Source organism: Diuraphis noxia, unplaced genomic scaffold (assembly GCF_037042655.1).
Source record: "Diuraphis noxia isolate RWA-SAM2 unplaced genomic scaffold, SU_Dnox_SAM2 contig0001, whole genome shotgun sequence".
Classification (NCBI taxonomy): domain Eukaryota; kingdom Metazoa; phylum Arthropoda; class Insecta; order Hemiptera; family Aphididae; genus Diuraphis; species Diuraphis noxia.
Genome location: NW_028301711.1, coordinates 21,477,471 through 21,492,372, shown reverse-complemented (window position 1 = coordinate 21,492,372; position 14,902 = coordinate 21,477,471). Strand labels below are relative to the sequence as shown.

The window sequence follows — 14,902 nt, the reverse complement described above, 5'->3', positions numbered from 1 at the left end:
TGTGGGTTGTAGTCGTGTACTCTTTTAAACCAATATAGGTATTTTATTTCATATTTATAATGATCCTGGAGCTTAAGAAGAACTCAAAATGAAAAAACTACACTAAAAATGAGAGTGGGACTCCATATTCCTTAACTCCACTGGCTCATCTTAAATTATGTTGTCTGGTTATATTATAAATCATAGCAGACACAATTGGACTCTAATATTTAATATATAAATATTTCATTTGTCAAGCACTAGGACCAAACCCATAGGACGTTAAAAGCTTAATCGTATTCTTAAAAAAAACAGAATTGTACAAATTAATTTAATGTAATCATGTAAAAACTAAAATACTAACAATGTAATCAAAAATTCGTGTACTAATGGCCTAGTTGTCGATGTATATTTCAGATCAATAATAAAAAAAAATATATTTCATATTTATGAAACTGTATTATTAATTAATAATTATTAAGTTGATTTATATTTTATTTTTAAAATTATAAAAAAAATAAATAAGGCATTAGTTGTATACAGTTATTTTGTATAATTTTATCACAAAAAAATAAATTAAAAAAATAATTGTAGTACCTACAAGCGGTATTATATTATTATTATATTATATTTTATTGGGCCAAATTTATTGGACCTTTTAAAATTTTTACTTGAAAATCAAAGATATTGTAATCTCCTACATAGAAATTTTTATTTTAAACTTATGTGATTATTACTATTGTTTTATTATATTTTTCAAACAAATTTTGTTTCAGGATTAAATAATTATGACTATAGTCTTATTATCACTTTTATTATTTTTTTCAGACATATTTTGTTTTAGGATTAAATGATTATGAAAAAACGTAAATGATAATGATTATTGTTTTATTAACATTTTTATTATATTTTTCAAACCATTTTTATTTTATGTGTTAATATATTGCAAGACTGATATTTTTGTAGGAGTTTACACTATCTTTTATAGAAGTTAACACTATCTTTTGTGGGAGTTAACACTATCATTTGCAGGAGATTACACTGCATTTGTAGGAGATTACCATTCCCCATTTATTGATACATACTAGCATACCAGTACACCGTTAAATACCGGTATGTAAACAAATACCGAATACAGGTGGACAAATTCCACATACCGCCAACCCTAGCCATACTGTAGACGGCTCGCTTTTAGACGCCACTATTTTTCGACCAGTATTCTTATAATTTTTTAGAAAACTGCTTACGATCCGTTATACTAGAGCGTTTCTGATAGGAAATTGGATCTATAATTTTTGCTATTATGATGTTATATTTGAAATTTCCCAGATCAGATTAAAATCTTGATATTATTATATGTTAAAATATATTAGATCATATAGATTTTCGACTTTTTTAGACTTTGTTAAACTATATACCTAATATAAACAAATTTTTTTTATGAATATTTATTGTTCAAATTTTGATGGAGTGAGGTATAATTTTTAAATTAATAATAACCATCTCAGTTTTTTCAGTGTTCGAATTGTTGCCAAAAAAATGAATGCATTATTGGTCACGTTCAGTCTTTAAAAATGGAACTCGTACAGCTCCGTATCAAACGAAGTAAAAATTTAGCGTTAGTGAGGCACATATGCTGCCACACAAAATACTCACATGCACCCGAGCGTTGGCATACAAAATGTCGACAAGAAGAAATGATTACCAGCATACTTGAAAACAAAAAAACGATATCGAGTAGGCTAACAGAAGTAGAGCCTAGGACTATATGTATAGGGAATTCCCTGAAACGACCTGTATTCTGACATGATCAGGCCAAGTACACCAGAGAACTTATGCGCCAGTCTGTATTCTAAATTAATTATTTGTACTTAGAATAATTCGAGCATAATAGTATTTTTGGATTTAGAAAATAAACGAGTAGAATTGAATATGTTTTACACACTTAGAATATGTTACAGATCAAATCAGTCAAATGCATCTGTTGTAACATTTACCAATGACATAAAAGTGTTTTATAATAAATAACAAATTACACGATAAAAGAAAGTATTTGATTTCAACAAAGAGTCACCTCGTCGACATTCTAAGTTCCTGACATCTATAGGCAAATGAACACTGATGTTTTTTAGATTAAAAATATTTTATTTATCGTTACTCGAAACTTTTTAAATATATTGGAGACTTAAATATATTATTCATAATATGAAATATTCAAACATAATGTTATTGACAAAAAATAATTTAACATTCCATTATTCTAACAACATAACTAATTGTTAATAATAAAAAAAAGAATTATTTTAATTGAAATCGTATCATAAAAAATCCTTGGTAATACAAGTTGACAGACCGTCTTCAATCAGAATTGTTTGACGTAGGTTAGGTAGGTATACATAGATTTTATACAATTAAATTAAAATTTAACAACTATACAGCAGATATGGGTATACCATATATACCCACTTGTTTGTCTATTTATTATTAATATTGCATTTAAGCAATTATATAAATTGATCGAGAAAAAATATGCATATAACAATAACAATTAAAAATGTATCAAAAAGTATATAATATTTTGAAGTATTTACAAAATATCAATTATTTACTTCAAATATTATGTTATTAATAATAATGTGGACAACTTTGTAATACCAGGTACTGTAAAAATATCCAAGCCTTGTATGATATGTAAATTGAGTTATTAAGTATCAAACATTTAACTCAATAGCAATAATTGATTTCCACTTCAACGGCTTTATGTCGTATTCTTTTCGATTAATTTATAATTTATGTGAATCCATCTACTCGTATAATTGTATAGATATTATAACAATAGTTGCAGTTGAGTTTAAATCAGCGAAGGTCTCACACAAAAAAACACAAATATCATAACTATTACCCATATTTGTCTCACTTAAACGTAATTTGATAATCAATAATAATAATAATTATGAGTGTCAGATCAGTATTAAATAATTTTAACGGGTGTTTTTTGATATTCGGAGTTGGCAGTATAAACTATTTTAGCCAGAACAAATTTAAGGCGTCTTTGGTGTTTTATGTTTGGCGATTTATAATCATTTATTGTTTTTTGAATAACTTCTACGGTTACAACCTATGGGTAATAAGCAAAAACTATAATTATTTAGTTTAATTTTAATAGATTCATATTATGTTAATACCCAAATTATATAAAAACATTTTTTAGTTTTCTGACTGTTATAGTTAATGATAACTATTGCAGATACTATTTTTTGCAGTAAGCATGCAATACACATTGTTGTTTTAAACATGTTTTGTTTACTGAATAAAAACAAATAAATATGAAAATTATTTGTGGGAGTTTTTTTATTTATTCCATCTGCTTCGCCAACTAATGGGCAGTAGTGAATTCAATTTTTATTATTTCGTTTGAAAGATCATATAAAATGATACATTTAAAAACATCCGAAATTTTAAATTGAATATAATCAAAAGATGTGTATTTCACTTTCACATTTTCAATATATTGCTCCGCTCAGAATTTAAAATCAATTTTAATTAGTCGTGATATAATATAATCTACTGGAATTCCGTGCCTTTAATAACACTTATCAGAATCACTCGGCAACAACAAATCATAGCACTCAGCCACTTTCAAATTCATCAGAAAGCCAGCATTTCAAAACAAAATATAATCACTTCATAAATAAGTTAATATTAATAATAGGACCTTGTCACACACTTGTCTATGTCGCTGTGGGTAATAATGTTGGGTTGTTAATAATGAAAAATATATGTATATATAAATATATTATGTAATCTTAGTGTAATATATTTATGCAATGTTTTTTTAGGTCTCAGGAGTTGATAAGGAAATAACTGAACCTACGTCAATAATATATATCAGTTGTTTTGAATTATTTTTGATAGGAAGATTTTTATTCAATATTTGGCGTGTATTTTTCGATAATTCAATTTCCGTGGTATTGACCAAACTTGAAAAAATTCATGAAAAATTGATACACCTAAATTTGGCAGGGACGATGAGTATAAGAACTGGGTATTGGAATCCTATAGTTGTAATAATTACCGTAAATGTGATTGTAGCTATTATAAATATTTACTTAGCGTCGATAATAATTAAACCATCATTAAACACACAACTCATGGTAATTATAAACATTTTATCAAATTTTATAAGGCTATAAATAAATAATAATATAATATATAGACGGTACCTTAATATATACAAATTTGACAAACAACTATCTCCCATCTTACCATTATTGCAGAATACAGAAATTTTATTTCTGTAATCTTATGGATTTATAATATAAACTGTGTTCTAGTCCTCATGTTGCCCAGATTTCCTTATCCAAATATATTTTGGTCACTTTGATCGTTTTAAAGATGTCCAAATGTGTTATATTTTATGAGTACTTTATTATGGGAATAGTTGTAGCTTAAATTCTCTTTTGAATCTATTATGTATATTTTAAATGTCAAATATGTTATATTTTTAGATCATTATGATTCTAACATATACTTGCAAATACGTCGCATTTTATGAATACATATTACTAATAATATACATGAAGTGGATGGTCTACATTATAAATGAACAAATCCCGGAAAGACGATCATGCTTGAGTACATTGAGAGACATGTATTTGGAAATCATAGAAATCTTAAATGAAGTCAACCATTTAATGTATGGTTGCCCGGCAATTATTGCTTTTGTTGTAGCAGAATTCGCTGAAATGATCAATGCCGTTTACAGCATTTTATTCTCTAAATACTATTTGTCTGGTTCTAGTTTGGGACAGATTTTAATGGTATTGTCATTGAAAATAATGAATGTTCTAACATTATACATGATTGGTCACTCAACGGAAAAAGAGGTTTTTACATTAAATTATATATGATTTGCATTTAATAAGGTTTCTAATATAATTATTCTCTTTCTATTCTCAATACTTAGTCGACGGAGTCGGCTTGATGCGTGATTAATATGTCCAAATTAAATTTAATGTTTAATTTTTGTTTTTAGATAAATCGTATGAGTCTGGTCTTACAACAACGATCCATAGTAGAAAAAAATCCGAGAATTAAACGTCAGGTATCAAATATTTATTTACACATTGATGGTCGCACCCTACAATTATAGTCATGAATTTTAAGTCAACAATTATTAAAAGTGACATTAAATTTACAGACTTTTTTGTATTGATATATATTAGTCATGACCGTTAATGTATTGGGTTCCTAGTTTAATAACTGCATTTGATTAATATTATATAAATCATTGAAAATTAATTATTTATTTTTATTTTTATTAAGATCAAGTTTTTCTTACTACGAAGATTGCATGAACACTTCAATTTTAAACTTTATGGAATACTTCATATTAATCTGAAACAACTACTTATTTTAACAAACAAAGCAATTGGATATTTAGTAATTCAGATTTTGTTCAAATTAAATAAATAATAATAACAAATATAATAGTACCTACCTTTACGAGTACAATTCAATATTTTCTTGTTGTCTTTCAAGCTTTGCATTGTGAACTATTTTCATTTATAAATACAATTTTTTAACATTATTTAAAATATTATTTTACTCGCGTTATTCATGTTATAAACTTAGTTATCCATGTATGTTTTTTAAGTGAAGGTAATAAAAGTCTAGTTATCAAATATTATTGCTCTGTTCAAATATTCCTTGTTTTGCTTTTTTATTTGTTTGTTTTGAACAAATGTAATTTCTAATCCTTATCATTATAATAAAATTATGAATATTTTTTTTTATATTTAATATAGATACGTTAATTACATTGATATGTGATCGATATTATACTATGAAATACAATATGTTTATTTTGTTCTTATTCGTATATTCATCGATTTTTTAATGACATTAATGACATTAATACATCATTTCTTTTACGTCCGGCTAGCTATTATACATGCACTTGTGATTTGCGATCATTTTTGATAAAAATATAACAGCTTAATTAGTTAATAATTGAACATTTAAATAAAAACATCTAAACTGTAAACCAGTTTGTTCTTAATTTATTATAACTCCTCGTTAGCTTTTATTATCGACTAGTAATATCTGTTCATTGAGATCACCATTTTAGTTTGATTGCTTTAGTTTGATAATTTATAGTAGCGTTTCTTAAGGTTTTTCATCGATGAAACTCTTTTTATGCTCATTTTTGTCTTGGAACCTTAATTTTCTTTAGCTTGTTATATGTTTTCTAGAACTACCTATGTAGTATTCCAATGTTGTGTTTGTTAACTATAATGTAACTATTAGTTTTATTACTTTGATGGAAGCCTATTACAAATTTAAGCAATGTGTTTATTTTACATTTATTTTATGTCTGTAGTTTTGTTTATGAAGCTTTACATATTATATAGTACCTATTCAATGTTATAGTCATATATTTATGTTGTACGACGGAACGAACAACATTTAAAAATTGAAGTTTGAAATTTTAAGGAGTAGCTTTTGTTTTAATTCATTGACAAAGTACAGAGGAAGAATATACTAAAAAACAAAATATCCAGTAACTTTCGAAATTCATTCTTAAATAAGAATTATTTGCCTATTGTAAAAGCCTCTGTAGAATTAGATTGTAATTCGTATTGGGATTTTGATGCAATGTAATTTTTAATTCTGATTTTCTAACACGTCCATATATATATATATATATGTGTGTATTAATTTATGTAGGTAATATTATTTATTAAGTTCTGATTTATTAAAATCCATTTTTATGCCATTGCTTTTAAAAATATAATAAAGCATAATATGTAAGACTTAGTACATAGTATAACAATGAACAAATACAATACGTTATCAATTATAATGTGGTATTTAAAATTAATGTAAAATAGTTTGTTATGCAAACGATATCGTTTTATTATTCGAGGATAATACTGAAAGTATACCTACATAGTTGCTTCACTTATATCTGTTATAAACAATCATGAGATAAAATAATAATATACCTAATATAAAATATTCCACCCAAAATGTATTAAAATTACATTTAAATATTTACAAAGTATTTGAACACAAAACAATTTTTATGTGAAATTAAAATAAGAAAATTGTTTTATAATTTTATTTTACTGTGAATTTACATAACGGAAAATTAAAATATTAGTTGACAAATGATTCAACTAGTAAACAATAATAATTTATCAATATATCAATAAATTATAGTGTTAACAATAATTGTCAATAGATGTATAAATGAAGAGGGAGACGCAGAATTGATACACTGTTGCAGCTGCTATGAGGTATATTTAAAACATTATTGTTCAGTTATACGGATTTAATTATATATTGTTAGGTTAGAAGAATTAATCATTTTTATTATTTAAACATACATTTTTGATCTGCAGGCGTCAATTTATGTCAATGTTGTTTTCGTTTTCGTTTTGGGCTATTTTTTTTTTTTATAGTAACAAATTATTTATGTATATTTATTGATCATTACGTTCATGATTATACAGTGGGCATATTAAAAAAAAAAAGTCAAATTTGACGAAGTGCGTGTCAATAACAATAATATTATTACAGTCAACAAATAGTTTTAAAAATAATAATCTGTAACTGTACTTGAATGATTTTAAATAGTGAATTGTACAAGACTGCAGAAATAGCCTACTTTGTTTCTCTAATACATAAAATGTTTAAATGTTATACCATTCAGTGAATGTATATTATATGATACGGGTAGTGTTAACATTTGGATTAAGTCCACATTAGCCGGATAATACAATACTAGCAAACTGTTAACATTAATCGGATAATATGATAATATCATCCATGAACTTTTGGATATTGTCTAACACTCTTAACAACCATAAAAATGTATAAAATTGTTTTAAATTATTAACAATATTGAACATATCTAAAACACAATAAGAGATTACCGTAAAATGCATAAATTATTAATATGAATTTATTTTTCATTTTATTTAGCGTTTTGTATATTATCTAAAATTAAAACGAAAATGCCGTGCAATTACCATAAATATTAAGCTCGTAAATAATAAAATCTAATAATTAATACTATATTATATTGTTCACTTCATCGGTAGGATAACTGACTAATAACTCGGTTATAGGTTAATTAAGATATTATACTCTATAGCAATCCAACGCTTTATTATTGTATTTATATTCTGCTAATAACTCTTGTATATTATAATTTTTAACATTATCCAATATTGACTGGTTAAAGTTAGTATTATCCGGATAAAGTTAATATTTCATGTTTATAAACAAAAAATTACACATTAACGAATGGTTTAAACTAATGTTAATTAGAACACAAATACAATGTTTTTAGTTTTTACAAATTGATTTCTTAATTTTGTTATAATAAAATTAAAAAACAATTAACTTCTGAAAATTTTAATTTTTACCAAGTGTTTTATTGTATAGGGCAGATTGCTAGAATAATTCTAGTATAATGTATTATCGAATATTAAATTTTAGAATTTCGAATAGGTAAATCTAAAAATTTCAAAAATGTATAAATTATGTTGTAGTTGAAATTGCATAAAAGAACTTTTGATATTCGTTTAGTATGTGACATTTAGTCAAACTAAAATCATACAATGATGTAATTTTCTTATTATTAATTAACTAATTAGTACTATACAGATATAAAATAACACAGGATTACACTTAACAATTATAAAATATCAATAAAAAAGAAAAGCGGGTAAGTTGATGTCACTCTGCTGTACAGTAGGTAACTCTAATGTATGGTACGTATTAAATTTGAATTCAATGATATTATATCATTGTATACGAAAAACGATTCTGAGCGGAGGTGGTTAGTCAATCTAGGATAACATTTTCATTAAATAATTTGTAAAAATTCAATTTAATACATTCTGTCAAAATTTAAACTTTAAACACTTATAAAAAAATTGATTATGTATTTTTAATATTTTTCAACTGCTATTATATCAACTTATGGGAAACCTTTTGTAAGGTATCGTTGGTGACACTGTGGCTGAGCCCACCTGACGGCCCGACCCAGCCGTTCTCGGCGTCGGTCGTTCTGTTTTACCGTGATCACCGGACGCGATGTACCGCTACGCCACGCGAAGCTGCCGTAGCTCTAAGCCGTTAGTGTTTGATCTTTAGCTTAATAATAAAGCCGTTAATATTTCACCAAACCGATTTTACTCTTTACCTATCCTGACCTACCGTTGCCTATTTTGTCCCCTAATCCTTTGAATAAATTTTCAAGCTTTTTATAGACATTAATTATAGAATAAAAAACTAAAAAACATTTGAAATATTTTGAAAATTTTATCAATTATAAAAAATGCTTGAATAAACATTCAGGGAAAATTTCAAGTACCTGCGGTTAGTTGTTTTAGAGTTACACCAAAATAAGGAAATCGCTAAATGAGAAATCTAGTAAATATCCAATGTTATAAAAATTTAAACTTCAAACACTAATAAAAATGTTTGTGATAAAGGTTGACAAAGTTGTTAGGAATCTTGGATTGAATTTTCAAATCTTAGATCTATAAAGAAAATATTTTATGAATTTTCATATCTAAGATAATTTGAATATAACCGTAATTTTTAAATATTTAGTCAAAATTTGAACTTTAAATGCTTACAAAAAAAATTGGAACTATGTATTCTTATATTTTTCAACTGCTGTAACAATATGTTAGAATCCTTCTATTACATTTTCAAGCTTTTCTACGCAACAATTACATTTTTATCGATATTAATTTAAAAAAAAAATAATGATAATCGAGAATTGCATATTTCTATAAATAGTTTAACATAAGTCGAAATATTTCGAAAGTATAGAAAATACTTATATAAAAATTCGGTGAAAATTTTATGTACCTATGGTCATTTGTGTTAAAGTTACATCAAAAACTAAAATATAAATTTTGTAAAAGTTCCCGTTTTTTCCTTAATTTTTAGTTTGTATGTACCGAGATAATTAAGAAAAAATTGGGAATTTTTTAATTTTTACCCCCTCAATGTACCAACTAGATTCGTTTTCTGATCGAACTAGATACTGAAGTTGAAAATCGAAGCATTTTTATTGCCCCCAAATGTTATGAAAGACACAAAAAAAACATGAAAGAAAACTTAATTAAAAAAAACACACACACAAATCAATACATTAATCGTTCCACTCAGAATCTAAAATGTATGAATATTGAATACCTACACAATTACAGCAATATTTAAAACCAAAATTATTCAAAAAAGTCATTAAATTATTTTATTATAACAAAAATTGTATTTTATTTTAAAAAATGTTTAGTAATAAATACACTTTATAATATATCACTTAAAAAATGTATCTTGCATGTAAATATATCAGCATGTTCTATCATTTCTATAGTTCTATCGTATCACAATACCATTTTGTCTTTACCTAACCGTTTAAGTGTTAAATAATTATAAAACTGTAAACAAAAAAAAATGACCAACAAGTGGACAGACCTTTATATTTATTAGATCATGATTGTATTTTATATTTTACCAGGTACCTTTACATTCAATGACCTGTTTATTTATTTACTTATATACATAACTTATATAGTTATATCTAAGTGTTATAAAATAATTGAATTATTTAGACCTTATTTAGGTATAACTCCAGTCATTAATGAAGTAGAGACAATACTAAGTTGTGCCCATTCTGATGATAATGATGTATTTTTCGATAGAAAAATGAAGGGAATTCAATTTATCATAAGATATTTTATTGTTGATTGAGTAAAAAATTAATATCTGTACATATTATACACAGTGCCAGTATAACAAAATACAGAGACTTATGAAATTATTCCAGAAGTCTAAATTGGCTCAAAGGTCTATGTGGACAAACTTAGTACTACAAAAAAATACTTAACAAACCCGTTTGTGAATCTATAAAACTGCAGTAAAATATTATTAAATGATTAACAATAAATATTAGTTGTACCGCTAGTAAAATATACCACCATATGTTTAATGTTCTCCAAGATAGGAATTTAGATTGCACAGAAAAGTTGACAACGATTGGCCATTTTGATTCGCCATAAGATAGTGTTAATTTAGAAAACCTAGGGCATTTAACATTAAACCGAAGGCATAATTTGGAAAAGGTTCGAGTAATTTAACCAATATACTAAAACACATTTGATTATGATTATTATTATTTTGACATTGTTAACCCCGAAGCAGCAGAAGACTATACCTATGAGTCTTCAAACACAGCACAGACCACAGAGTGAAAAGACAGCGATACATAGAGAGTTGGCGGTATTTTCGGTATACCGGTAAGTCACCGGTATTTATAAATACCGGCTTTTTACACTTACCGGTATACCGGTCTTTCGGCATTTACCATTTGATCGGTATTTACCGAATATACCATATATTCTATATTATGTCGAATGTACGAATATAGTCGGGGCACTGAGAAATGCCCAAGGTAGATTTGGATACCGATCCTCTTAACTGGTGGAAAATATTCAATTCAGAGTTTCCCAATTTATCTCGGTCAGCAAAAAAGTATTTATGTACTCAAGGTACTAGTTTACCAAGTGAAAGGTTGTTTAGCTACGCAGAAAATGTTATTACAAACAAACGGTCCTTTCTGTCTGAAGCCCATACTGAACAATTAATATTTTTATCGAAAAATTCCCATTTTTTGGTAAATTGATTATACATATTATGTATTTAATTTAATAACATTTAATCAATCTAATTATAATTGTATTAATTTTTATTTAACTGTTTGTAGAAAGTTATACAAAAAAGAATAAAGGATATTAATACATTTGTATTTTAATTTTTAAATAAATAAAAATTTGTTTAATAAAAAAAGATCTAATATAAATAAATTACAAATTTTGAGTTTAGACTGTTTTTATTCTTTACAATTTATGAATTACTTTTTAGTTTTAATCCTTATTGACTATTGTCTTTAATATGTTTCTAGGAAACACATAAAATGATATGCAAACTATTTTGTGGGTTGTAGTCGTGTACTCTTTTAAACCAATATAGGTATTTTATTTCATATTTATAATGATCCTGGAGCTTAAGAAGAACTCAAAATGAAAAAACTACACTAAAAATGAGAGTGGGACTCCATATTCCTTAACTCCACTGGCTCATCTTAAATTATGTTGTCTGGTTATATTATAAATCATAGCAGACACAATTGGACTCTAATATTTAATATATAAATATTTCATTTGTCAAGCACTAGGACCAAACCCATAGGACGTTAAAAGCTTAATCGTATTCTTAAAAAAAACAGAATTGTACAAATTAATTTAATGTAATCATGTAAAAACTAAAATACTAACAATGTAATCAAAAATTCGTGTACTAATGGCCTAGTTGTCGATGTATATTTCAGATCAATAATAAAAAAAAATATATTTCATATTTATGAAACTGTATTATTAATTAATAATTATTAAGTTGATTTATATTTTATTTTTAAAATTATAAAAAAAATAAATAAGGCATTAGTTGTATACAGTTATTTTGTATAATTTTATCACAAAAAAATAAATTAAAAAAATAATTGTAGTACCTACAAGCGGTATTATATTATTATTATATTATATTTTATTGGGCCAAATTTATTGGACCTTTTAAAATTTTTACTTGAAAATCAAAGATATTGTAATCTCCTACATAGAAATTTTTATTTTAAACTTATGTGATTATTACTATTGTTTTATTATATTTTTCAAACAAATTTTGTTTCAGGATTAAATAATTATGACTATAGTCTTATTATCACTTTTATTATTTTTTTCAGACATATTTTGTTTTAGGATTAAATGATTATGAAAAAACGTAAATGATAATGATTATTGTTTTATTAACATTTTTATTATATTTTTCAAACCATTTTTATTTTATGTGTTAATATATTGCAAGACTGATATTTTTGTAGGAGTTTACACTATCTTTTATAGAAGTTAACACTATCTTTTGTGGGAGTTAACACTATCATTTGCAGGAGATTACACTGCATTTGTAGGAGATTACCATTCCCCATTTATTGATACATACTAGCATACCAGTACACCGTTAAATACCGGTATGTAAACAAATACCGAATACAGGTGGACAAATTCCACATACCGCCAACCCTAGCCATACTGTAGACGGCTCGCTTTTAGACGCCACTATTTTTCGACCAGTATTCTTATAATTTTTTAGAAAACTGCTTACGATCCGTTATACTAGAGCGTTTCTGATAGGAAATTGGATCTATAATTTTTGCTATTATGATGTTATATTTGAAATTTCCCAGATCAGATTAAAATCTTGATATTATTATATGTTAAAATATATTAGATCATATAGATTTTCGACTTTTTTAGACTTTGTTAAACTATATACCTAATATAAACAAATTTTTTTTATGAATATTTATTGTTCAAATTTTGATGGAGTGAGGTATAATTTTTAAATTAATAATAACCATCTCAGTTTTTTCAGTGTTCGAATTGTTGCCAAAAAAATGAATGCATTATTGGTCACGTTCAGTCTTTAAAAATGGAACTCGTACAGCTCCGTATCAAACGAAGTAAAAATTTAGCGTTAGTGAGGCACATATGCTGCCACACAAAATACTCACATGCACCCGAGCGTTGGCATACAAAATGTCGACAAGAAGAAATGATTACCAGCATACTTGAAAACAAAAAAACGATATCGAGTAGGCTAACAGAAGTAGAGCCTAGGACTATATGTATAGGGAATTCCCTGAAACGACCTGTATTCTGACATGATCAGGCCAAGTACACCAGAGAACTTATGCGCCAGTCTGTATTCTAAATTAATTATTTGTACTTAGAATAATTCGAGCATAATAGTATTTTTGGATTTAGAAAATAAACGAGTAGAATTGAATATGTTTTACACACTTAGAATATGTTACAGATCAAATCAGTCAAATGCATCTGTTGTAACATTTACCAATGACATAAAAGTGTTTTATAATAAATAACAAATTACACGATAAAAGAAAGTATTTGATTTCAACAAAGAGTCACCTCGTCGACATTCTAAGTTCCTGACATCTATAGGCAAATGAACACTGATGTTTTTTAGATTAAAAATATTTTATTTATCGTTACTCGAAACTTTTTAAATATATTGGAGACTTAAATATATTATTCATAATATGAAATATTCAAACATAATGTTATTGACAAAAAATAATTTAACATTCCATTATTCTAACAACATAACTAATTGTTAATAATAAAAAAAAGAATTATTTTAATTGAAATCGTATCATAAAAAATCCTTGGTAATACAAGTTGACAGACCGTCTTCAATCAGAATTGTTTGACGTAGGTTAGGTAGGTATACATAGATTTTATACAATTAAATTAAAATTTAACAACTATACAGCAGATATGGGTATACCATATATACCCACTTGTTTGTCTATTTATTATTAATATTGCATTTAAGCAATTATATAAATTGATCGAGAAAAAATATGCATATAACAATAACAATTAAAAATGTATCAAAAAGTATATAATATTTTGAAGTATTTACAAAATATCAATTATTTACTTCAAATATTATGTTATTAATAATAATGTGGACAACTTTGTAATACCAGGTACTGTAAAAATATCCAAGCCTTGTATGATATGTAAATTGAGTTATTAAGTATCAAACATTTAACTCAATAGCAATAATTGATTTCCACTTCAACGGCTTTATGTCGTATTCTTTTCGATTAATTTATAATTTATGTGAATCCATCTACTCGTATAATTGTATAGATATTATAACAATAGTTGCAGTTGAGTTTAAATCAGCGAAGGTCTCACACAAAAAAACACAAATATCATAACTATTACCCATATTTGTCTCACTTAAA

General features: G+C 25.8%; 1 protein-coding gene across 1 annotated transcript; it reads left to right on the top strand.

Moving 5' to 3' along the window:
• The first annotated feature begins 2,901 nt into the window (after positions 1-2,901).
• LOC149060319 (uncharacterized) lies at positions 2,902-5,482 on the top strand. The gene is made up of 5 exons (XM_089216923.1): positions 2,902-3,103; positions 3,819-4,133; positions 4,488-4,865; positions 5,015-5,083; positions 5,305-5,482. The coding sequence occupies exons 1-5, from the start codon at positions 2,933-2,935 to the stop codon at positions 5,452-5,454; spliced, it is 1,083 nt and encodes a 360-aa protein (XP_089073049.1). The 5' UTR covers positions 2,902-2,932; the 3' UTR covers positions 5,455-5,482.
• Positions 5,483-14,902: the final 9,420 nt, after the last annotated feature.

Excerpts from the sequence above, each read along its gene's own strand:
- LOC149060319 (XM_089216923.1), top strand. The coding sequence starts at position 2,933 with ATGAGTGTCAGATCAGTATTAAATAATTTTAACGGGTGTTTTTTGATA. Across the intron at positions 3,104-3,818 it reads TCTACGGTTACAACCTATGG|GTCTCAGGAGTTGATAAGGA; the intron begins GTAATAAGCAAA and ends ATGTTTTTTTAG. Across the intron at positions 4,134-4,487 it reads CATTAAACACACAACTCATG|ATCATTATGATTCTAACATA; the intron begins GTAATTATAAAC and ends TTATATTTTTAG.